General features: G+C 40.8%; 1 protein-coding gene across 1 annotated transcript; it reads right to left on the minus strand.

Annotated features, from left to right (window-relative positions):
* Window positions 1-160: 160 nt before the first annotated feature.
* MASTL (microtubule associated serine/threonine kinase like) lies at window positions 161-25,527 on the minus strand. Its single transcript, XM_081343872.1, has 12 exons — window positions 25,334-25,527; window positions 21,721-21,858; window positions 19,832-19,971; window positions 16,018-16,106; window positions 15,756-15,862; window positions 15,063-15,207; window positions 12,823-12,995; window positions 10,397-11,605; window positions 8,347-8,482; window positions 2,976-3,089; window positions 2,783-2,884; window positions 161-2,132 (listed from the first exon to the last, which is right to left on the minus strand). Exons 1-12 carry the CDS (start codon window positions 25,520-25,522, stop codon window positions 1,975-1,977), a joined length of 2,700 nt encoding a protein of 899 aa, XP_081199998.1. The 5' UTR covers window positions 25,523-25,527; the 3' UTR covers window positions 161-1,974.
* Between the last annotated feature and the right edge of the window lie 631 nt (window positions 25,528-26,158).

The raw sequence follows: 26,158 nt of genomic DNA on the forward strand, positions 1-26,158 counted from the left end.
AGGCTGGGTGACCTTGATTGAGCCAGTCACTTCCAAAAAAATCTTGCCAAGAAAAATGCAGTAGCCTGTCCGTCAATTGCCAGGATAAAATGTGGACAAAAGTGCACTCACACCCACAAAATAATAATTGTATACCAGTTTGTATCATAGGCCAGCTGGAAACTTTAAGGGAAATGCCAGGACTCCCAGATTAATAATGAACTCTGATATAAGTCTTTACATAAATGCATACATTAAGAGTTTAAATGGAGACCATATCAAGTTAAATCTCAACAATCAACCTACTGACAATAAAAAAGCATTGTAGAGTTCCAGTGTGAACCAAGAAAGGAGGGGAGGAAGAAAAGCATTTGAAAATAGTAGAAACAAAATTCTGTCTCTCCCCAAAATTGATAAGAGAAGCATATATCTTTGGTAAAATCAGTAAATATTTCAACGGGTGATCTGGATATCCATTTTTAATTCACATACAGTAGCAAGTGACAAAGTGGATAAATTCTAAGGACAATCAAATTAATGGACATGTGCCTAATAGAACAAATGCATCAGGTTTCATATATGTCCATTAATTAACATCAGAAGTGAAGAATAAGTGATTAGGAAATACTATGGACAGGATATTGATTTTGTAATATATAGACTTATTTTAAAATTGTATTATATAACACTTCTTTTATTATCAACATTTGCTTTTTTGGCAGTGAAAGATAACAAATTGCCAATATTTTCTAGGTGTCCATAACATAATTGTTCTACTTATAGGATGGAGAATCAGACATAATGATCATAGGTAATTTATTGCCAGGAATCTATTTTGATACAATAGCTAGAGAAAAGGGGTAAATATGCTTTTAGTTACTTGAGAATATTGAAGAATAATCCATTAAATTTCAGAAATGCAATTAGATCAACTAAAAATAGACAGTGAAGCTCTGTTCCAAATTGATCAGGTAGTACTAAAAGAATCTTGCTACCAAACAGTTAAAAATCCAGCACCCATCCTAAAGTCCTCCTAACATACAACTGTTACTAAACTCCTTTTGCCCCCCCTATAGGAGACATGGAAGAAAATCGAGAAATATTTCAATGTGGAGCTTATTTAAATAAATTCTTATTTACAACAGTAATACAATCTGAAACAAGTAAACTTCAGTACTTAATTCAAAAGAGAATTAGAAACTATCCACTACAAAATATATACATATTTTTTTTATTTTCAATGTTTTAAATACATAGTAATTGAAATATCCCACTATCTTTTCTGTTTCACTGAATTGCAGTTATACTACACTGAATAAGCATGCATAGATTCTTTTTTCTCCAGACCAACATGCAAAAACTTCTCATTTTCAATATTTAAAATAGCAACATAATTTATCCAAAAACATAGCAATAAACATTTTCTTGCTTTGCTTGTGCCATAGTTTTCATAGATGAACTAGGAATGAAAACATTGACAATAAAATTAGAGACAACTGGGGAATACTGACAGCAGGATAACTAACACATACATTAAATGCCTGAAAACAGACTAATTTCTGTTTGGACTGCATTGAAAATACAGAGACAGCTCCAGATTGACCTGAAATCAGTTTCAAATATATTTTAATATAATTACAAGCACAATGGTAATTGCATTGTATGCATTTAATTATCCCTGTTACAGTTGATAGCAAAGACAGTCATTTCCCCATATTTGGAAATACCCATAGCAGCAGAAAAGTAATTTTTCTATAGTAGGAAAGTGTTATACCATGATTACATTATGTAATACAATTAATATAAAGTGCAGTACTCAAAGTAAAAATTTAGGTCAGAAGCTATTTCTGTATACTATTTCAATATAGCTTTTACAGAAAAAGACTGAGTTAAAAGCAGATCCTTTTCTTAAAAATGAAATTGTTACAAAATAAGTGTTAGGAAGTTTTGTCATGGTAAACATGAAATCCTCTTCACAACTCTTTTTCTTTGATCCTACAGACTAAATCCAGACACTGTTAGTTGCTGAGCATTATTCCTCGCTTCAAAATAGGATGTATCTGTTTCATCATTTGGTTGAGGTATAAAGGGCATAGTCTGATTGTGAAGATTATCCCAATCCATACCATGAAAGAGGGAATGAAGTTTCAGCTCTAGAATGAATAATTAAATAATGTGTTAGATTTAATTCTGTGCCTTTCTCATTCTAATGCATACTGGCTGGGGAATACTGAAAACTGAGGTCTAGCTATCTTCAAGTTGCCAAGGTTGACAAGCACTGTTCTAATTATTTTCATTTATGGTTTTGGATGTTTCCAGAATTCAGTCTGAATTAATTACCTGGACTTAGTCTCTCAATAGTCTCCTGGCTAAAGTTTGAATTAAACACAACTGATAAGAATGTTTACTGATTTTGCACTGTATTTAGTTGTGAAATGACACCTTAACAAACATGATCTCTTGTCAAATGCTTATGTCAAGCCTTCTTTCTTTAGCTTGGAAATTCCTGGAAGCAGTTCTGCAATTTCTGAATTTTATAGGTAAATGAAGCAAAATGTACTTACAAACATAATAGTAAAAGAATCTCATGTGATATTCTGAACTCAAGGAATAAATAAAAGTCTGTTGCCCTTGGAACAGATTTCATTTTATTACCTGTAAAGTATTACACTGAACAGATTTGGTAATCATTTGTATCACTAGGTTTTAAGGGCAGAGGGTTTCAACTCCAAACCTGCAGACTGAAACTATGAATATTAAATTATAAGCTTCTAAGTCACTGTATGAAGAAGAGATAACTAACCCTTGAGTCCAGCTCGCTTAGCACTGTCAATGGTGAGAAGAATATCAATGGCATTCTGAGCATTATCTGACAACTTTTCTTCACCTTCAGGCCACGGGATATCTGGAAAGACATGCACACACAAATGAAGCACCACAGTATTTATGCTAAATAAGGATTCTTTGGATTTGGTTTTGATGAAAGTTATAATTACCTCTTTTAAGAATATTCTGGAATACTTGCTGTGGTGTTTCATCATTGAATGGTGGAATTCCAGTTAAAAACTCAAACAAGCAAACCCCAAGAGCCCACCAATCTACAGCAGCACCTGAGATAAAAGCAGTTCAAAGAAATTAATGTTGATTCCAGGAGAGGCATTAAATCAAGTTGGACTTACAGGAAGAATTCTAGGAAGATAAACTTCCTAGATAAACAGCATTTTGTCTTTTATGCACTTCTTCCTTGCTGTGTTAGTAATATAGTAATATTTGTCTAAAAGCTTCATAACAAAGGCATATTGATGCGAGCCATGTGACTTCCAAAGGCCAATTGCAGAACAGAAAGCTAAACCAAGCATGCTGAATTTCTCACGACTTTAAAGGGAAACTAATGACTACAGCTAGATCTCACGTAGCAAATATTAAACGTGTAATAAAGATTTCACTTTGTTTTTAAAATCATCTCATTGTTTGGGAGAGCCATAAAGTCTTTAAAAATTGTGTACGTAAAATAGTATCCAGTGAGAAGGTTGGATTCAGTAACAGGTTTTCTTCTAGTCTTTACTCTGATAGCTTTCAGATCATGAAATTCAGTGTTGCAATCAGAAGCAAAAGCAAGCAAAGTTGCTAAGGCACCAAAGCCACGATTAAGCAACATGCATTTTCCAGCTGCTGTATTACCAAAGCCCCAGATAGCTCATTTTGTTGGAAGTGAAACATGCATTTGCTATGCCAAATTATATGCAGTGCGCATACATATATATCCCCTTGGTGTTTCAGATATAAAGGTCAGATAAATTGGATGCACAGCTAAAAACCTTCAGTAAGTTCTATGAAGAGTCACTTCAGGGGTGGGCAACAATCAAATCAATAAATACTAAATCATTTCATTCACTCATTGTGTGTGAGGATAATTTAAAGCACTCACATAACCAAGAAATATGTCTGAACCACCTCAACCATATTTAGAAACCACCCCCCAAAACCAAAAAGCCACCTAAATATTGGAAGCCTAGTTCTATAAATCAATTTAGTGTTTAACCTTTAATGAAACTGTACTTGGTAATCACTGAGGCATGTTTAAGAACATTCCTCTGCATTAAAACTTCAATGTGTAATTCTGTCCTCACGCACTGACATTTTATTACAAGAAAACCTATTTTATGTCTGCTGTACAGAAGTGGCCAATAACCTTTGGAAAACAAGTGAAAGCATCTTTTTTTATATTGCAACACAGCACATTTTAAAGAAGAAAGGAAAGTCAACATTGCATTTGTAAAAAAACCCCACCCACTCTGAAATGAAGGAATGTGAATAAACCACTTTTATTTTTGTTGAACTAGACTTAACAAAATGATCATTTTTAAAATGCTAACTGTGTTAACTTATTTTAAAGATAAGGGCTTTTCAACCGGTGGTACATGTACCACTTGTGGTACTTTGCCACATGGCAGGTGGTACGTGATTGCTAGCCAAGTGCAGCAGGGGAGGGGAATGAGCCTAAGCGAGCCAAGCCTGAGGGAGAGGGAGAAGGCTGCAGGACTGTCTGGACTCGGCAGGAGCCCCAGGAGCTGGCAGGGCTCCAGCTGACTGGTGCTTTGAGAAACAGCTCGGAGCTGAAGGTGAACTGAAGAAAAAGGGGGGGGGAGAAGAGAGGCTATAAAAGAACGTGGGTTGGGTGGGGGAAGGGGGGAAAAAGACAACAGGAAAGGTTTAATCCCTTTAAACAAATGTAATTAATTTTACCCCCTTTAACTGAGTCTGTCTGTGGCTTTTAGAAAGTTTTCTTTGAAGGTAAACTTGCTTAATTTAAACCAAACCTTTTTGCAATTGCCAGAGCCTTTCTGTCTGGGATTGCAGCTTAACACGGAGTTTGTGTTTCTTTATTTTCTTGCTTTGCACTTGATTACTGTGTCTTTAAGGGTACAGGGAAGGGATTGGGGGGGGGGGCATGCATTCTTACTACACTGTGGAAGAGCTCAGAAGGGCTAACCAGCTAGCTTAGGAGTCTACAAACTTAGAAACTTTAAGACCTGTGGGCTTCAACTACCAGAATTCCTCAACCAGCCACGAGGGCTGAAGAATTTTGGGAGTTGAAGTCCACAAAGTCTTAAAAGTGCCAAGTTTGAAGACCCCTGAACTAGCTGGTAGTGGTGCATATCAATAAACATGGATAAATTCATCATCCATTTGTCAGTGCAAAGGGAAAGTGATTCAGCAAAGGAACAGCCACCGAAGAAATTAAAACCGGTACTTTTTTCCTTTTTTCCTACAGTTTGTAATAGTTTATTAGATTATAGAATAAAATACAAAAATACAAAAGCAAATAGGACACAATGGGGAGGAAAAAGGGGGAAAGTGAGGGGGAGAAGGGGAAAAGAACAGAGTTCCTCTGTTGCAATAGAAGGAAGCATTAACATTGAACCTCAACTTTTTATTTTTCCATAATATTATAAACTAGCCATTTCTATAACAACAAATGAATCTAATCAGTAAAACCCAAATCACCCCCCTTTTTTTAGTCATCACGTTTTTGACATCTTGCTAAACACTGGTGGTACTCAAATATTGTCATGTCCTAAAAGTGGTACAATCTGTGATAAGTATGAAAAGCCCTGGTATAGATCTTTCAATACTTGTCTTGAACAATGTGACCTTTGTTTTGCAAAGTGCTATAAAAAAAACTTACCAGTGGTGTGAATTCCTGTATGTAAAAAAAATCAAGTAAATATTTACCACAGTTGGTATAATTATTACACTGAATTCACTTACTAAATGCTGATAATGCTTAACAGACCAATTAGCAGTTTTCCAAAGAAAAATATTCTCCTTAACGTAATTTTCGGCTTTTTATATAAGCCAGAGGAATACCTAGTCTATTTATTCACCTATAAGTGGGAAGTTTAAATTTCTGAGAATCAAATGAAAATATTTGTGGATCACTTCAAACTACAACTGGTGGATTATATGTTTGAATGTAATATCCCCCCAATCTATACATATCAGTGACATGAATAAGACATCAATTTCATTTTTTTACGTGTATGAAAGATATTATTTATTGTGAATGCTGAAGAGCTGCAAACTTAGGAACATGTAGACAACATTTCAACTTTTAAAACCATGATTTGATTCTTATTTGAGCCATCATAAGGTAGAATATATTAATTTCAAATAGTTCTTGTTATGTTCCTGGCTCGGTGAGGCATTGACAAGGCAGAACGGTGAAACAGCAACACGTTTATTCAGTAACAACAGAAGCAGCCCTAACTGCTGCTTAACTACTATTTATATGGCTCACCGCTAGGCGGCGACCAATAGAATTAAAGCATTAATTCCCGCGCAAAACACAGTTAACAGTCCTGGAGATAAGCAGTCTGGAGTTCAAACAGACACAGCAGTTAGAATTCAACAGATTACAAGTAATTAAAGCCAATACATAACAGTTCTACAATGAAATCGTTGATTATTAAAAAAAAACCCTTTCCCAATAAATTAGATTGCTGTTCAAAATGCAACATAAATGGATCATAATGTTTTTAACCATTGTTTATGGAATGAACCACAATTAACTGCAGAATGATTAATAAATCATAATTGACTTTATAGCTTGATGTACTCTGTGAACTTGATTCACAAGGATTAAGCTACTTCTGCACTATAATGAGTTAATACAGATAGTCCTCAATTTACAACTACAATTGGATGGGAATATCTGAAACTCAGCAATGTGGTCTTATGTGAGTCATCTGTGGTTTTACAACTCTTTTTTGTGTAGTTGCTAACCAATTCACTGCAGTCATTAAGTGAAATCAGCTTCTCCCACTGACTTCACTTGGCAAAAGGCCCCTGGGAAGGTAAAAAATGGCAGTCATGTGACCCTAGATGTTTAAGTTGTAAATGTATGCCAGTTGCCAAACTTTCAAATTTTGATATGACTGGAGGGATGCTATGATGATTGTAAGTGCAAGACATTAGTCACTTTTTTCAATGCCATCATAAATTTGAATTATCCTAAGTCAAGCACTACCTGTAGAAATAGTCCACAATTTACAACCATTCATTTAACGACCATTTTGACTTGTTTAACAGCCATGTGATTCACTTCAACTGCAATGATTACCAACAATTGTGGCTAAAAAATTTTGTAAAATCAAGCACAACCCACTTAACAATTGCCTTGTTTAGCAATAGAAATTTTGGTCCCAACTGTGGCTGTAAGTCGAGGACAATCTGTATTATGTAACTTTTTGAAGCATGGGCCTTGAGAATCTCTTGTTAAAATAAAAAACCCAGTGTTACATCAAGTCAGCTTGGCTCTCTTTGCAAAGATTTTGCAATGTAGGAAACAGAACTCAAGTAATATTTTTGTTATTTTTATTAACATATTCACACAACATAACGACAAACGATATAGAACTACAGACTATCATCCACAGTTCACATCCAGTTCCTCCTTTTTTTTTGCTTGTAAGACTGAATCAAACTATATACTAAATTTTTATGGGGCACGATGGTTCAGCGGTTAAAGACATTGCTTGTCAGCTGGAAAGCTGACAGTCCATGTTTGACACCTAAGCACTGTGTGACGACGGGGTGACCTCCCGTTACTTGCCCCAGCTCCTGCCCACCTAGCAGTTCGAAAGCATGCAAATAGGTACAACTGCAGTGGGAAGGTAAGTGTTCCATGTGCCTTGGTGTATAGTCATGCTAGTCACATAACCACATTGTCTTTGGACAATGCTGGTTCCCTCAGATAAGAAATGGAGATGAGCACCGTCCCTAGAGTCAGATACAACTGGACAGAGGAATAATTTCCCTTTAAAAAACGGTAAAGGTTCCCCCGCACAAGTGTGCTAGTTGTTTCCAACTCTAGGGGCTAGTGCTCATCTCCGTTTCAAAGCCGAAGAGCCAGCGCTTGTCCGAGGACGTCTCCGTGGTCATGTGGCCGGCATGACTAGACGCCAAAGGCACACGGAACGCTGTTACCTTCCCACCGCAGTGGTCCCTATTTTTCTACTTGCATTTTTACGTGCTTTCGAACTGCTAGGTTGGCAGAAGCTGGGACGTGTAACAGGCACTCACTCTGTTATGAGGCATTCGGGATTTGACCCGTCAAACTGCCGACCTTCTGATCGACAAGCTCAGCGTTCTAACCCACTGAGCCATCGCGTCCCTTTACCTATATACTAAAATGAAGTGAATTCAAATGAAATTCTGGATAGAAGGATTTTTAAGATTAAATCTTGGATTCCACTAGGTTGGTAATTAAGGATTTTTAAAAGTCAGAATCTTATCACAAGACTGAAAAATGTGAATTATGAAAACACTTAAGTATCCATAACGAGTGAATATTAGTTTGCTTACCATGAATCTTTGCAATGAGAAGCTCAGGTGCTAAGTAGTCTGGGGTTCCTAAAATACGTTCTCCGTCTATTGGAGCAGCTCCTCTTCGCACACTTTTTGGGGTCCTAAAAGGTGTATCAACATTTCCCTGAGGAGTCTGATGCAAAAAATAAATATTACATCAGATATAAAGTAAGTCAGTTAGAATATATTCATTTTATTTCTTGATTTAAATGATTAGAGGCTGAAAAGAGCGCGTAGTTACTTTATATGCAATGAAGTATATTATTTAATTCCAAAATATTGTTTTATCTCAAACCAAATGGGTTTTCTTGTATGTCTTTTTTGTTAAGTATGAGGCTATAATTTATTATTACTTTTAATTATCCAAGGGATGTCATTAGGAAAGTTGGGCAGATCTTCAGTTCTTTGGGAAAGACTGTGGAGATGTTTTAAAAATGCAAATGAAATGTCTTAAAAATAATTATTATGAACCAGATTGTTTTGGGCTGCCAAAAGTCTATGACTTAATTTTGGCTGCATAATTCTGAGGTTTTCATGGGACAAGGGACCCATGAGCTACCTATTCTACTGTAGAAGCAAAAAATTCATTATAATTAGTAAATGGTAACCGGCCAAGAAATCCTTAATGCCATTTGTGAGAAGCTCTCATCTGAAAGAGGTTTTAAGCTTCGAGCTATACATTCACCATAAAACTAAAACTAGCCTTTATTTACCTATTACTCAGGCTTCTACCCTATTGTAATTCATTGACTTTCAGGGGATTAAAAAATCTCAATTCAGTATTAAGGTTAAAAACAGGTATTAGACAAAAGAAATATTGCAAGGTTTTCTCAAAGCGTAAGTCAAGCACCCCCAATCTTTCTCCATTTGGATACCTCAACCGCCATAATTTTTAGCCTATACAACTATGAGCTGTACAAGATAGGAACTCTGGGAATTGTAATCCCAGCACAGCTGAGGGGTCCAGATTGGAGAAGGCTGATAAAAATGATGTGTTCAATCTTTCACTTTATTATGCAATGATGTGCGTTTTAATAATGCCCTCTATGGACGGATTTCTATATGCAATTCATGTAAATTCATGAAAATAATGCTTCTATTTGTTATCTTACATCCAGATAAGAACTGTTCCAGTTTTAAAAAGTGAACATAACAAGGCTCAACTACACTTCTTATGTGCTAACATTTTGTCTCTTCTTTGTATTCTCAAATGGCATTGAAAAAATGGAGAAATTTGAATGCACTAAATTACAATTCTGCTAAAATCAAGATTTAAGCCATGACTAATTTTCCCACTGATATCAATAAAAAATAAATTAAGTTTACAGAAACTTTTTCTCTAGATTTATTGAAGTTACATCCTCTAAAAATGGGTGTGGTACCAACATACAAGCCATTTTCAGAATAACATTTGTGACTTTTTAAGCAACTTAAACATGAAAAAGCCTAAAGTTTGTATTTGTGCTATAGACGTTCTATGATAATATAATTTTATCTAAATACAGCAGAAGAGTCCTATCACATGCTGCATTTCACTAAGATCCAAGGCTTCCAAGGAAAATTTATATAATGGTAAATTTCCTGTGAAATAAAATTATAACTAAAGTAATAGAATGAAAGTACAATGGAATGCATCGCTGACCTTGAAGAAAATGGAGAAGAGACACTGCCTAGGAAACAATCAGAGCCTGTAGTTGCTTAATGGTCAGAGAAAGAAACTGAAGGATAGATAAAAACATTAAGAGGAAGATGGGAAAATTTGTACTTTAGAACTGTAAGGCTCTATTAAAGTAGCCTTATGATATAGTAGATTTAGTTCACGTAGCCTGGTTTACCAGCGAAGGCCAATAGAAAGAAAGATCCAAGAAACATGGATCTAAAGTTAAGAGTTGCCCATCATAGCCACCTTGGAAAATGTCATGAAAGTTCTTGTCAATAGAGGGATTTTTGCCATATAAACCAGTAGGATCTAAGGCAACTCTTTACTATATATAGAAATGTCTTATAATGCTGTATTGTATAGTCAATTTGCATGTTCAGTACCTACCTGATATATCCTGAAGGGTGTCCCTTTTTGTGCAGGTGTAATGGTCATTGGATAAGAACCACTGCAGGCAGAGATATTCATTCCTTCTACAGATGCCATACTGATTTTTGAAGGCTCAGTCATATTAGACGTATTGATAGAACTATTGTAACTTCGGAAGGCAACAATATTTTTTTTAAGTACTTTTAGCATCTCCATTGGTGAAGAATGAAGGCTGGTGTGCTTTTCTGTAATGTATTTCAAACTCTTATCTTGATTGCGATCCAAGGATTTGCTCTCCTGAACAGGGAGCATTGGCTCATCTCTGGTTTCCCATCTGGAGCAGCAAGGTAATGTTAACATAGCTTCTGATTTTGATTCCTCAAGGGGGGCGTCTTTAATGCTCCCTTTTAAACTAAATGTGTGTTTTTCTAAATGGTTCTCTGTAGCAGAGATCTCTGGAAGGGATAAATCAGAGTCCATGCTCATGCTCGCTAAAAGCTTTTCATCATCCATGCTTACAAAACTGGAGTTCATGTGTTTCCCATCCTTTTCACAATCTGCATTTAGTTCATTGATAAGATTCTTAGCTATTAATGGGGTCCCTAATTTGCTCCCTTTATTTTCTTCCACACAATTTGAATACTTTGTTTGACTTTCCTTTGGGCAGCTCTCTTGCATGCACCCTTCAAGTTTTAAGCAACAGATTTCAGCTGTCAGACTTGTGCTTTGCTTTTCTGGGATCTGAATAATTTTACAACCACGCTTATATTCACTATTATTTTTTTTCATAAGGATATGTTCTTGAGAAGGGCTAGTGTCAACTAATTCAAAGCATCTTTTGATTCCAGTCTTCCGCAACACTGGTCTCTCCTCTTCTTTCTTGAGATTATCCAAGCCCAGATGGGAAAAGGGATAGTTAGGTTTTGCTACCTCCTTGAATTGAGCAGAATTATCTGTACAAAGCTTTTCTTCCCATTCTTTGTATTCTGAGAGACATTTTCTGACTAGGTCTTTCACATCACAAATTCTTACAGAAATATCTGATGAGTCAAAGTGTTCACTCCTTCCATTATGCCTGTCTGCAGAGTCATTACTACTAAGAGGAGAGATAATTTCTGGCAAGTTTTGCTTTAAGGCTTTACTATTGTTGACAAATGGCATATCTGTAGGTTCATGTTTCTCGATTGCATTCATCTGACCTGCTGCAGGGCAGAAATTGTCTTCTTCCTGAAAACCAAATAGTTTCAAGCTAAGCAGACAAACATTACTCCAATCCAGCCTAAAGTAAGTATACACATGGAACAACTAAACTTGAAACAAAATTAGAATGAAACAAATAATATATAAATCTAAAAAGCATTAAAAGTATAGTTTAGCACCTTAGCTGAAAGAGACAAGTCTTTGTTTCTGAGGAACAGATCTCTGTACATTCCTGATTCTGAGCAGAATTTAGTCTGTCTGCCATGTTTCAGATGGAAAGGGTCTCTAATTCTGATTGAAACTGAATGGAAAGAAAGTCCCTAATCACAGCTACTTCCTAATCTAATTTCACACCCAATCACAAAACTATCTCCATGGTGGTTGATATAAAATGCTTATTACTATTAACTTATCTTGTGTTAATACTGAACTAAAAATAAAATGGCATACTAATATACTACTGAGAAGCCTACTACTTTGAATTTTACTGTAATTTTACTGTAATTTTACACTTTTCTTTCCCTACTCCAGAAATAAATTATTATATTTGCTTTTATATTCATATTCTACTTAAAGGACCTTGCTTTGAATCCACATTTAGGTATAGAAACTCACTGGTTACAAAGGGACAGTCTCTTGTTTCTCACATGCCATCCAATCATACAAGCCACTATTTATTTGCACATTAAGTCATGAAATTTCCCATCTTCACAGGAATAAAATTGAAGACCAGAGTATTACCCTATGAATAATATCCTGAGCTCCTGGGAAATGATACAATATAAATCTAACAAATGAATAAACCACCGATTTAGAAGACAGAATCACCCTAAGATCCAGATACTATTTGAAAGCAGAGCATGTTTTGCTAATTTTGGAGGAGCGTCTGTTTTTATAGCCATGTTGTCTACTAACTAATGTAGGAAAGGAATGTGTTGAGGGGGCAAAACAAGCAGAAGGTGGGCATGTGAGCCCAAAATTGCTACCCATGACTTGAACCAACTTTTAGAAAATGTGGATCCCTATTCTTTGTAACAGGATAGGAAGGAAGGATCTCCCAAAAACATATCAAACAGAATACCCAACAATTCTATCACTTAATCAGAATATGCTATTCATTTCTTGCAAGGTTATCCCATTTGAAAAAACAAAGTTTAAAAGTCTTTAAATGTTGTCCTGTACCAACACAGAATAATTCAGGTTAAGAAGAAGCAAATTCTTAGGGGAAAAAAAGCAGTCCTAACCTGGATGTCTTTTTCCCACCTGGGGCTGCTGCAGCACTCTGATTCCATACTAGACAACTGGGTCCGGGAATGGCTACTGGCACTAGATGTTCCATACCTTCTTCTGGACTGAAGCAGAGTTGGTGTTAAACTCCTTATGGGCATTCCAGGCATAACAGCTGAAGAATCAAGGCCTTCAAAAGGAATAGGCAATTTTTGTCTGTTTAATAAAACAATGACTTGCAGCAAATTTTCAATTGAACCATTCAACTGAACCATAAAGTAAAATTGCTCAAATAAATAATGTAAAATGTATTTCTTTTAAATAGACATTTATCTCCTGTCTTCATAATTCTTTCATGTAATTTATATTTTAATCTATTTTATTTTGAATTTGTTCAATTAAAAGAACTTTCTGGAAGTTTAGAAAAGGTACTAAAAGTATAAAAGGAAAGAAAACACTGACATAAATTTACATTCATCTAGAAAGACTATAATACAAATAGTTATATATCTCATAAACCACAGCAACACAATTTTCTAACTTAAATTTTCATGGATTCACTCTAAAGGAGCATAACACTAAGAAGAACTGAGTTTATTGCAATTGTTGTATGTATGCTTCACAAGAAAGATGGGCAGTGGAATGATGGGAAAAACAAAGATTTTTTTTACAGAGGGTAAGGATTGCAAGGCAAGAAATCCTAGAAAATCTGATTTGCCTGGCAGCTTGGGGAAGCTATGTAGCAGGGTAGAGTTCATAGCAAAATGGGCCTTTCAGCAGGGCAGCAGAGCTGAAGAAGTTTATTGTTAAAGGAGGTAGAATGATAGGGGCTGGTACTAAGATGATCAAAGGCCTGGAGACTATAACATACGAAGAACGGCTGCAGGACTTGGGTTTGGCTAGTCTAAAGAAAAGAAGAAATAGGGGAGACATGATAGCAGTATTCCAGTGTTTGAGGGGCTGCCACAAAGAAGAGGGGGTCACGTTATTCACGAAAGCACCAGAGGGCAGAACAAGAAACAATGGTTGGAAACTGATCAAAGAGAGAAGCAACTTCCTGACAGTGAGGACAATTAATCAGTGGAATAGCTTGCCCCCAGAAATTGTGGGCGCTCCATCACTGGAGATTTTAAAAAGTCACTTGTCTGAGATGGTATAGGTTCTCCTGCTTGAGCAAGGGGCTGGACTAAAAGACCTCCAAGGTCCCTTCCAGCTCTCTTCTATTGTAAGGTTTTTCTTTATTTGCAATTTTATAGTTGCCATAGGGCTATATTGTGAGGATGCTTCTTTTGTTTGCCTTAGATGGGATTGCAGGAGGCTTTTTTTGGAGGGAGGGAGAGAAAATTTGGGACTGATGGGATTAGGCCAGGGATCCCCAACCCCTGGTCTGTGGACCAGTACTGGTCTGTGGCATGCCAGCAACTGGTCCGCATAAACAAGCAAAGCCCCATCTGCGGGATGCAGGCGGCACACAAAACAACGCATCCTCCGGTTCACGGAAAAACTCTCTCCACGGAACCGGTCCCTGGTGTCCAAAAGGTTGGGGACTTCTGGATTAGGCAAAGTAATGAGTAGGTCTTTGATCTTTGTCATATGTAAAAGGGGGTTGTGGGGAAGAGTGCAGTCTCCATTTTGTTTGTTACATTTATTTTCTCCATTGCAATAGCCATAAAATAGCATAGAATCATTCATGAATTAATTGCTCAGTTTAAAGCACTCAAGTGAAATGTCATCAAGATGAACAATGGATACACCTATTTTGGATAAGATTCCAATAATGGGGCACCACTTCAATGGCCCTTTCCACACAAATTAATCTCTTTAAAAGGATAGGATCACCACTGGTTTGAACGAGGAGCCATATACATTAAGACTGAACAGCCCTCCCTCAACAGAAGGGGAGGGATACGGCACCACCTATCTCCTATTTAAACACAATCCTTTCAGCAGCTCCAAGAAGGCTCCACACTCATTTGCACTATTCAGGTGACCTTGACGGCACAGATAAATTTTCAAGTGGCTTCAATGACTCACAGAATCAGTGCTAAGGATCAGACAACTGCAAGGATTATAAATCCTTCCATCCTCCACCGTTCAGTCACAACTGAAAAAGCTTCTTGGATGAGAAGCAAAACACTTTCAAAGAAAAACGAAGTACAGTTGCCTTTTAAAAAACCCATCTTTGGGACATCCATGACCTGGATGACTGAGAATCTGCATAGATGATAGAATCAAATCCTTTCCACTACATACTTACATGCTCTCAGGAGCTTACTTGATGCTACAGAGTAATCTTTGCAGCTTATAGACAGAGGAGAAGCGAATTCTCGAGACAGCTGAGGCATATCTGCAGAAACAGGGCTTGGACTCTGCACAGGCCCTTTCCCTCCAACTGGAGTATACTGTCAAAATAAAGACATATTTTTCAGCAGATAGACATATTGAAATTTATCGAGGGTGTGTGGCAATTTATAATTTCTGAACTCAAACATATGCTGCAGTGTCTGAATTTTTGTGGTATAGATGATAGACAGACACACAAGCTTTTCCCTAAAATAAAGCCTTACACTTTAAAATCAGAGGTCCACTGACATGCTGCTGAATGTTAGGCATGTGAATGACAATCTTAAAGAAGCTTCTTTCAATGCACAGAGACTAAGCCAGCCAAAATGCCAGGATTTATTAATTATTTAAATGGCTAAAAACCACCTCATGTAATTTAGTAGAATTTCTTTGTATTCTCCCACTTAGTATCTTCACTGCTATTTCATTGGGCCCTAGTCAGATTTTTTTAGACTTAAGTATTTCATTATGTAATCTCCAGCTATATTAGTATGATCTTAATTCTTGTAAGAAGATAGAAATGTTGGCTGACACTCTTACATTTATAAATTTTTATATTGTATATTATGTTGTAAACAATACAGAATATATTATTTTGAACACTTACAAAACCAAAAGAGCTGATAAGAGATAATACTTGTCCAGGAGTACGAGAATAGTCTTGCTTAGGTATGGACATTGATGGTGTAGTGAGAATATCTATCATATTTATTTCTGAAAAAAAGTATGATCATTAGGCTCTATATGATATTTATAAACATGCAATCAATAATAACACTGTAATTGGGCATGTAAATTTGCACTGCATATTAAAAAAATATTTGGCAACAACTCTGATGTAGAAATACATCAGGTTGTGTAGGGCTTACCTCTGTTCAAAGTCACTCTGGACAGTCCAAAGTCTGTCAATTTAATGTGACCCTCATTAGATATCAGCATGTTGTCTGGTTTTAAATCTCTAGTAATAAAAAAAAATATTTATAGCCCACCTTTTCCTTTTACAAATAACTTAAGCCATCAAACATATCCAACACACCTTCTTCCTCTTAAATTCTCTACAACAATAATTTTTTGAGGTGAATTGAGTGAGAGAGAATGACTACCCAAGGGAACCCAGCTGGCTTTTGTGGCTAAGGCAGGACTAGAACTCATGGCTTTCTGCTTTCTAGCTTCAGGCTTAACCTGGAGGCCAAACTGGCTCTAATAAATGAAATATTTATGTATAGTTTAGTGTAATGCGCTTCGCCAAATTGATGATCACCCACTATCCATTCTAGTACACTGAGGAATGTTGGGGAATGATATGATTTAAAGACATTAATCAATGTTCTGCTCTCAGATAAATTTTGTACAACATAATTATTGTTCCTAGATATTAGTGTAGGCTCAGAGTAGTAACATTAAATGATTATTATAAACAAATAAAGTGAACCTGTTTACTGAGTATACATGCAGAGGACACAGATGCCATTGCTTCAGTAGAAAACAGGTTTTCTATGTCAGCAATATTCCTATAGTTTATTATCAAAGCAGTCAGAATAAATCTTAGAATGGTTTACTTCTTATGTAGTATACTCTATAATTCTGCATTTCAGAGACGGCAGTAATTTCAATTTTCTCCTGAAATTATATTTCTAATTACTTAAGATAAAAAGTGCTCCAAACTTTTGAAGTTGATCCAAATCCATTAAACTTGAATCTTAAAGCAGCAGGTCTACCACAAAAGTAATTATGGGTGATGAATTACCGTATATACTTGAGTATAAGCCGACTCGAGTATAAGCCGAGACCCCTAATTTTACCCCAAAAAACTGGAAAAAGTTATTGACTCGAGTATAAGCCGAGTATAAGTATAAGCTTGGCCCCTTCTTAGCAACATATCTATATTCTGTGCCACGACGAGCCGCTCGTTGACTCTGGCAGCATCCCGGAGCTGGCTCGGCCGCGGTTCGCAGGGCCCGCTCATCAGGCTGCCAGGCTTCCTGGCAGCACATCCCGCAGGGAAGGTCTGCTAGGGAGGCGGCAGTCAAGCGTTGTTTCCCTCCTCGTGCGTGCGTGTGTGTGTGTGTGTGTGTGTGTGTGAGAGAGAGACCTGCGGGAACGGCTGGTAGAGGTGGCGGCAGTCCGGCGTTTCCCCCCCTCATGCATGCGTGCGTGTGTCAGACCCGCGGGAATGGCTGGTAAGGAAGCGGCGTTCCCCCCCCCTGTGTGTCGGGCCCACGGGGCTTGACACACAGAGAAACACAAATGCCGGACTGCCGCCACCTTTACTAGCCATTCCTGCGGGTCTGACACACACACACACACACACACACACGCACGAGGGGGAGAAACAACGCTGGACTGCCGCCACCTCTGCCAGCCCTGCAAGCCTCTGCCGCCCCGGCGTTGGTGGTCGAGCTCTTCGGAGCCGGCAGAGAATCTGCCGCCCAGAGCATTGTTTCTCCCCCTCGTGCGTGTGTGTGTGTGTGTGTGTGTCAGACAGAAACGGGCGGCAGAGGCCTGGAGAAGGAAAAATAGGCCGCAGCCTCGGGGTAGGCTTCTCCAGGGGTGCCGCCGCGATTCTGCAGGGGCCAGGTAGGGAAAACTCGCCGGGGAAAATGGGTGCCGTTGCAGCGCCCGGGGAAGCGTAGCCTGCTTGACCCACGGCCGGCGGGGGAGACCGGTGCAGGGACACGCCGAGGAGCCTCCGCCGTGGGGAGGTGCCGCCACTGCCTTTCGCTCCTCCACGACTGCGGAGGCTTCCCGGCAGCGACGTCGAGAGCCGCAAAGCAGGAGCGCCCGCCGGACGGGTCGCGGCTGGAGGGCCGACCTTTTTCCTTCCGTGTGCGGAGCGAAGCGCTTCGACTGCGTCGTGGAAGCGCCACCCGAGAGTCTTTCGGGTGGCGGATCCAGCCCTGCCACGGGCGCTGAGTTTGAAGAGAGGCTGGGCCTCCCGCTGCATCAGCCGAGAAGTGGAGTTGCCGGTCCTCGTACTTTCTAAAAGCAGCGGGTGCAGATGCGCTGCTGAAATGTTCAAAATCCAACTTTTCTGCTTTTTGAAACGCACCACCGGCTGCTCCGTCCAGAAGCCCAGATTCGGGAGGGCTGCTTGGCTTCCACTTGAGCCCATCTATGTCCGCGAGCCCCCCCCCCCACTACCCCTAGACCTCAGCCTGGGTCCCCTGTCCGACCCAGAGGAGTATTTTTTTTTAAAAAAAACTTCCATCGGGATTTGTTCCTGGAGTTTAAATCCTTGCAGTCTGAAGCAAGAGAGAAAGCCGCGACCTCCTCCTGCGGGAGATTCTCTGCCGGCTCCGAAGAGCTCGACCACCAACGCCGGGGCGGCAGAGGCTTGCAGGGCTGGCAGAGGTGGCGGCAGTCCAGCGTTGTTTCTCCCCCTCGTGCGTGTGTGTGTGTGTGTGTGTGTGTCAGACCCGCAGGAATGGCTAGTAAAGGTGGCGGCAGTCCGGCATTTGCGTTTCTCTGTGTGTCAAGCCCCGTGGGCCCGACACACAGGAAGGGGGGGAATGCCGGAATGCCGCTTCCCTACCAGCCATTCCCGCGGGTCTGACACACACACACACACACACACACACGAGGGGGAGAAACAACGCTCTGGGCGGCAGAGGCCTGGAGAAGGAAAAATCGGCCGCAGCCTCGGGGTAGGCTTCTCCGGGGGCGCCGCCGCGATTCTGCAGGGGCCAGGTAGGGAAAACTCGCCGGGGAAAACGGGTGCCGTTGCAGCGCCCGGGGAAGCGTAGCCTGCTTGACCCACGGCCTCCCGCTGCATCAGCCGAGAAGTGGAGTTGCCGGTCCTCGTACTTTCTAAAAGCAGCGGGTGCAGATGCGCTGCTGAAATGTTCAAAACCCAACTTTTCTGCTTTTTGAAACGCACCACCGGCTGCTCCGTCCAGAAGCCCAGATTCGGGAGGGCTGCTTGGCTTCCACTTGAGCCCATCTGTGTCCGCGAGCCCCCCCCCACTACCCCTAGACCTCAGCCTGGGTCCCCTGTCCGACCCGGAGGAGTATTTTTTTTTAAAAAAACTTCCATCGGGATTTGTTCCTGGAGTTTAAATCCTTGCAGTCCGAAGCAAGAGAGAAAGCCGCGACCTCCTCCTGCGGGAGATTCTCTGCCGGCTCCGAAGAGCTCGACCACCAACGCCGGGGTGGCAGAGGCTTGCAGGGCTGGCAGAGGTGGCGGCAGTCCAGCGTTGTTTCTCCCCCTCGTGCATGTGTGTGTGTGTGTGTGTGTGTGTGTGTGTCAGACCCGCAGGAATGGCTAGTAAAGGTGGCGGCAGTCCGGCATTTGCGTTTCTCTGTGTGTCAAGCCCCGTGGGCTCGACACACAGGAAGGGGGGGAATGCCGGAATGCCGCTTCCCTACCAGCCATTCCCGTGGGTCTGACACACGCACGCACGCACGAGGGGGAGAAACAACGCTGGACTGCCGCCAGCTCTGCAAGGCTCTGCCGCTCCCTTCTCTCAGCAGCCTGTTCCGAACGAAGGGACAGTTCTTTTTTTTTGTTCACTGGAGTATAAGCCGAAGTGGATTTTTTCAGCCCGAAAAGTGGGCTGAAAAATTCGGCTTATACTCAAGTATATACGGTAAGTTTCAGCCTTTTGAAATATGTGTAAATTTAATGGCCTATTTGAAAATGTTTAATCTTACATCATACATAAATCCAGCATAGCATGATTTTACCTATGGATTATTCCATGCCTGTGAAGGTAATCAAGAGCCAATGCCACTTCAGAAATGTACTTCACTGCCATTTCTTCATCAAAGTAACCACATATATGAAGAAGAGATTTAACATCTCCACCAATAAGATATTCCATTACCTGCCAAAGAAAAATACCTTTGTAAAATTTAAGAGCAGAGATAGGCTATCTATGGCTGACATAAACCCTTCCATTTTTTGTATAACCTGCCTAACTCCAGAGGCAATACTAAGAATAATTATACTAGCAGATAAGATCTTAGAACCACTGAACCATATCTTTCAAAGTGCCTTGAGCATAGGGGAACTACTATAGGACCAGAAAAGAGCTGATGTGATTCTAATTTTCAAAAAAGGGGAAAAAATGGATCCATAAAACTATAGATCATTAAATCAACTTGATATCAATATCTGGAAATATTCTGGAAAAGATAATTAAGCAATAGATCTGTAAACACTTAGAAACAAGTAAAGGTATGTGATTAAATTAGTGGACCAGCAAAATGCTGTGGATATAGTCTACCTGGACTTCAGTAAGGCATTTGACAAAGTAGACCACAACCTACTTCTTAATGTGGGATAGACAGTATCACCACCAGATGGATTCATAATTAATTAATCACACTCAATGTGTACTCTTCAATGGAATTATACCTACACGGAGGGAAGCATGCAGTGGGATACAATCACTTAAATATGAGCCAGCAGTTTGCTGCAGCTACCAAAAAAAGTCAATGCAGTCCTAGGCTGCATCAACAGATAGAATCAAGGTAAGTGAAGTGTTAGTACTGCTTTATACTGCTTTGGTAAGACCACATTTGGAATACTACATCTAGAAAGAATGCAGAGAAGAGCAACTAAGATGATTAGGGAGCTGGATGCTGAAATATACAATGAACCATTGCAGGAATTAAGTATATCTTGTCTAAGGAAGAAAAGGACTAGGGGAGATATGATAGCAGTCTTCCAATAATCAGGGGCAGTCACAGATAAGAGTGGTATTCTCCAAAGCACCTGAGGGCAGGACAAGAAGTAACAGATGGAAACCTATAAATGAGAACTAAGGAGAAATTTTCTGACAGTGAGAACCATTTATTAGTGGAACTATTTGCCTCCAGAAGCTGTGGGTGCTCCATCATTGGAATTTTTAAGAAGAGATTAGACACCATTTGTACAGAATGATAGTCTCTGCTTGAATGGATAGTTGGACTAGGCCTGTAAGGTCCTTCCCAATTCTTTTATTTTGTTAATAATGCTTTTTCTATCATGTTAAGTGTTATTGCTGTTCCTAGATCTAAACAGTTAAATAATCTTTAAAACTCAAAAGCTGGGCAAAACCAGAAAAATCATAGTTTTCTCCATGTCTGAGATGTTCTTGTCTGCTTGTTTTTTCCCCATGTCAGAAGCATTGAAGTGATCTGGTGAAATAGCCCTATTTATTCTGGATTATCATCCACCGTGGTTTTAGGATACAATTTATTTCAGATTACCCCATTCAGTTCCTCTCCTTATGTATTATGATTTCAACACATCTGAGTTAGAATTATCTGAATTTTCATACAAACTTAGGAAGGAAAAATGATAAAGTTCATATATTTAACACAGTAAGTTCATTTGTTTTCAGGAATGATCTACACATGGGAAAGACTATAAAAGGCTAAGTTAGAATGTGATACAGGCAAAAACAGATAACATATTCAGTAAAATTCCATCTCTAAAATATTGGTTTAAGATTGGAACTGAAGTTGGTATTCAAACAGGTGATAAGGACACTGGAAAGTACTATAAAAGAAACAATAAGTTGAAACAACTGCTAAACTACACTTAAAAGAAACAAGGTTTTCTAAGACAATGTGGGTGGATTACTCACCAAGTAGACATTGTTGGCAGATTGAAGTGAATAGAATAAGTGTACTATGAAAGGACTTTTACTAAGAGCCAAGGCATCTCTTTCTGCCTGTACCTGATGGGCCATATTTTTATTGATCAGATCAGCCTTTTTCACCACCTGTAAAAACAATTGTGCCTATGGTGATTATAAAGTTACTTTTCCTTATGCCTAAAATTCATAAATGCTCCATATTAAGGGTTTTTGTGTAATGCTCTATGCATTTAATGCCAAATAAATTACCACAATGCATACTTTAATTCCCCTTCATGGATTACTGGATTTATGCTGGACATCTTAAGCCTTTTGCGTATTTTCAATCAAAATCTGTGATACCTCACTCAGGCCCTTAAAAAGTAGGAGTTAGACTGAATTAGAAAGTTGATTTTACGCCATTACCTAGAATGATTAGGCTTTTATATCATGGTTCACTTACCTGCCACTGGGTACTTTTTCTAATAATGAAGTTTGCTATCTTGGTCTAGACCAGGGCTTTTCAACCTTTTCTCAGGCTGTACCACTTTTAGGACATGACAATATTCGAGTATCACCAGTGCTTAGCAAGGTGTCAAAAACTTGATGATTGGGGGGGGGGGCAGGATTTTGGGTTTTACTGGTTAAATTCATTTGTTGTTATAGAAATGGCTAGTTTATACTATTATGGAAAATGAAAAAGTTGAAGTTCGAGGTTAAGGCTTCATTCTGCAACAGAGGAAGTTGGAAGTCAATGCCTTTTCTTTTCCCCTTCTTCCTCCCCACTGTGCCCTACTATTTGCTTTTGTATTTTATTCCATAATCTAATAAAACGTTAAAAACCGTAAAAAAAAAGAAAGGGAAAAAGTACCAGTTTAAATTTCTTCGGTAGCAGTTCCTTTGCTCTCCGGCCACGGGGAGGACGCCCCCCCCCCGCAGTGCAGACTGCCCAAAGCCCTGGGCAGTGGAGGGCAAGCACCCAGTTCAGGCCAGACTTCCCCAAGGGGCCCCCCCGGCTGTGCTTACCTTCTCCTCAAGGCGGCTGCTGCTTGCTTGCTCTCCTTGGCCAGGTTGCTCATGTTGTGTGGGAAGGGCAAAATGTGTGGGTCAGAAGGAGGCCCAATCCCTCTCCAAGCGAGGAGCCCAGCTTTATAACCAAAGCATTCTTAGCAGGATGGGAGACCACCAGGAGAGTCAGGAGGAGGGGACAAGGGGATGGCAAAAGGGTAGCAGGGCTGGTCGTGGCCAAATGCTATGACAGGACTTCCTTCTGACCCTGCCTCCCTCTCATTATAATCTTCCTTCCCCCCCTCTCCCGTTCCTTTTTTTTCCTTCCTTCCTCTCTTCCTCTCTTTGTTTTTATCTTTCCTCTTTCCCTTTCTCCTTTCCTGTCCCTTCTTGGATGCTCAAATGCACAAGGGGAAACATTTCTCGATTCCTCCTTGCCTTGTGATCAAATGCCACTTTTGCTAGTAGCTTGTGGCCACTTAAAAATGAGAACAAACCAGGCTCAGTTTATCCTGTGCTTCCGTTTAGTGGGGGCGTCCACAGACAACAGTATCGCAAAACTGTCAAAATGGTGGCTGTGATAGTTGATTTGAACTCCTCCATTTTTTATGTGCAACAGCTTTAGTGTTTAGGAACAGAGGTAGCTTAGTTGCTTTTCTATTAATACATAATCCTTAAAAGGGCTCTCTTGTAGGAAGCCTGCCTTGGTCTAATTCAGACTGGAAATATAGCAAAGGAAAATATTTTTCCCCACTCTGCTTTGTCCTGTTTTCCCCACTGGAAATGGCTGTTAGCAACATACAAGGAGAGGATGCTTTCCTAAAAGCTCACAATTCAAGAATACCAACGTTAACTTGGATTGGCAACAAAGTTCTGTCTGTGAAGAAACAGAACACAAAATTGCTTTCTCCTTTGAACTGGGGCATTTTCAACCAAGTTGCCTCTCTTTCCTCCCTCCCTGACTCCTTCCTTCCTTTAAAAAAAACAAAACACCAGAGGCTCTGGGCAGAGTGGCAACAGGCAGGCAGCACTGGGCAGAAGCTTCACGTTTTGACCCCTCCCCCGTCGTTGCCTCTGCATGGCTCTCAGCTCACCTCTCCCAGACCTGTGCACATGTTTGTGTGTGCGCGTGGACGTGGGTCTCACCCCTTGTAGCTCTGTGTCCTCAAGAGAGACCTCTGTAATGGCAGGCTGCAAACTAATGAAAGCTGGAGTACTTCTTTTTCTCAATGTGTCATGGATCGCATCATGCCCTGCCCTGCTCAGCTCCCAGCCCCAGCCCCGTGGAAGGCCGCAAGAAGCTCCCATCGCAGTTTCTCTTATGTCTCCCATTCTTTTCCTCCCCAATGTCACAGCGTGGGGCTGAAAGAGACGAGACACTCCCCCCTCAAAGTATGCACACACCCACAAACATGTGCACAGGTCTGGGAGAGGTGAGTGAGAGCCACGTAGAGGCGATGGGGGGAGGGGTCAAAATGGGAAGCCTCCTGCCTGGAGCCTCTGGCAACTAAAAAATAAATAAATCTGAGAAGCGCTCAGAAGGCAGTCACTTTCCCAGTTCCTTCCTTCCTTCCATGCTGCCGTCGGCCGTCACTATCCCACGTAGGCAGGGGCAGTCCTGGTGGCTGCAAGGCTAGGTCAGTGAACGGGCATGGTGCTGATCTACTGGTGGAAGCCATTAAAGCCGGAATGTGCCCAGCCTTACATCCACGGGGCAGCCCTAGCGCCAGCGAGCCCCCCCATCTCTGCCCCCCCCCGGGTGTGCACAGAGAATGCAGTGAGTGCGTGCACTGGCATCCTGGGGAAAAGGGAAGTGCTTCTCCTGTCTCTTTTCTTTCTCAGTAGTCAGCAAGGATGTCGGGCGCTCACCACCTCTTCATGCGCCCAGAGGGCAGGGCAGGGGCAGCCCCTCACTGTCCCTTTCCTGCCAAAACTTCCTTTTATATCCTCTCCTCTCCCCCCCTTTCTCTTCAGAGCACCTTCAGCTTCCAAAAGCGCAAATCAGCTGGAGCCTGACGCTGTTCCTGGGGTTCTGCTAAGCCCCGACAGACCTGTAGCTCTGGCTGTCTCTCCCTCTCTGCCCCACTACCACTTCTCTAGGTCAGTCGTGTACCACCCAGTCGTGTACCACCTACCAAGTGCCAAAGTACCACCAGTAGTACATGTGCCACCAGTTGAAAAGCCCTGGTCTAGAATATCAAAATACTTAAGAGTCAATGTTTTAGAAAGCAAATTGGAAGAATTAAGCTTCTACAAAGGGGCACAAGATGACATAATTTTCAAAACAGAAGCAACATTTGAGTCTTTGTCTACTGCCACTTATCTCCCACACCTATCTTCTTTAAGATTCTCAGTGCGGTACAAATTAAGTAGACATCGGCAGCAGTTGGTGTAGGAAGCAAAGCCAGAAAAACGAAGGATCCATATTCCAGGCGCATATTTCTCGACTGTAAATCGTCCCCTCATGCCAGTTCCATTGCCATTTGTCTAAGTTGTCACTGAAGCCTGTGACCAAAATTAAAGCGAACTTTCGGGCTACCATTTTTGACTGTATTCCGCGACAATTGCTTAGAAGAGCGGGGGCTCCGGGCTACCCCACAGACGGGAGCCTCACCTTAACGGCATAGAGTTTTCCGCCTTTGCGACCCAGATAAACCTTCCCGAAAGCACCTCGGCTGATTGGTTTAACGATAGTAAAATCCTCGATGGAGGTGGGCTGGGATACGGTGATGCGTTTCGCGCACGAGGCGCCCCTCTCCTCCTCCCTTCTCACATCATCTTGGGGTGCAGAAGTTTCCGCCATCACGATCGCTAACGCCACAATCCTGGCTTTTCTCGGGGCTTCCAGGCGCGCAGCCGAACAGCGGCTTCGCCCCGCGACAATTCAAAGCTAAGCTCCACCCCTCCTTCCGCTACTTGCACGTCAACCGAAAGGGCGTAAAACCTTATTAGCCACCAAAGCAACTCACGCAGGGGGAGGGGGCGGATTCGTCATCAAGACTTCCCGTTTCCTCGCGCCTGCTCAGTTTCGCTCTCGGCGACGCTGCTCTAGATCCAGAAAGTACTAACGCAAATGTGCCTGTGTGTTTCGGGTTTCATTTTTTTTTCTTTGCCTTCCCCTCCCCCCCAAGCATATGAAAAACAAGCGTGATCTCCCAAGCTGTTTCATTACTCCTGAGATTACGTACTACTCCCCAAATTTATTTCCAGCTTTCATCTTTATCTTGTTCAATAATTTAATGCAGGTATTCAGACTTTCATAGACCCACGGAAATCCTGCGAGGCTTAGTCACTTTTCGTCCTGGTCCAAATTACAGCTCGCTTCTGTCTCGTTTGCCTCCTCCGCAGAGAGCGCCTCCTATTTCACTAACGCTTCCTTATAATTCGCCTCATCGCGCGGGACACGAGCTCAGTGTCATCCCAAACTAGTTTCTCCTCC

Source organism: Vipera berus, assembly GCF_964194415.1.
Source record: "Vipera berus genome assembly, chromosome: Z".
NCBI classification, from domain to species: Eukaryota; Metazoa; Chordata; class Lepidosauria; order Squamata; family Viperidae; genus Vipera; species Vipera berus.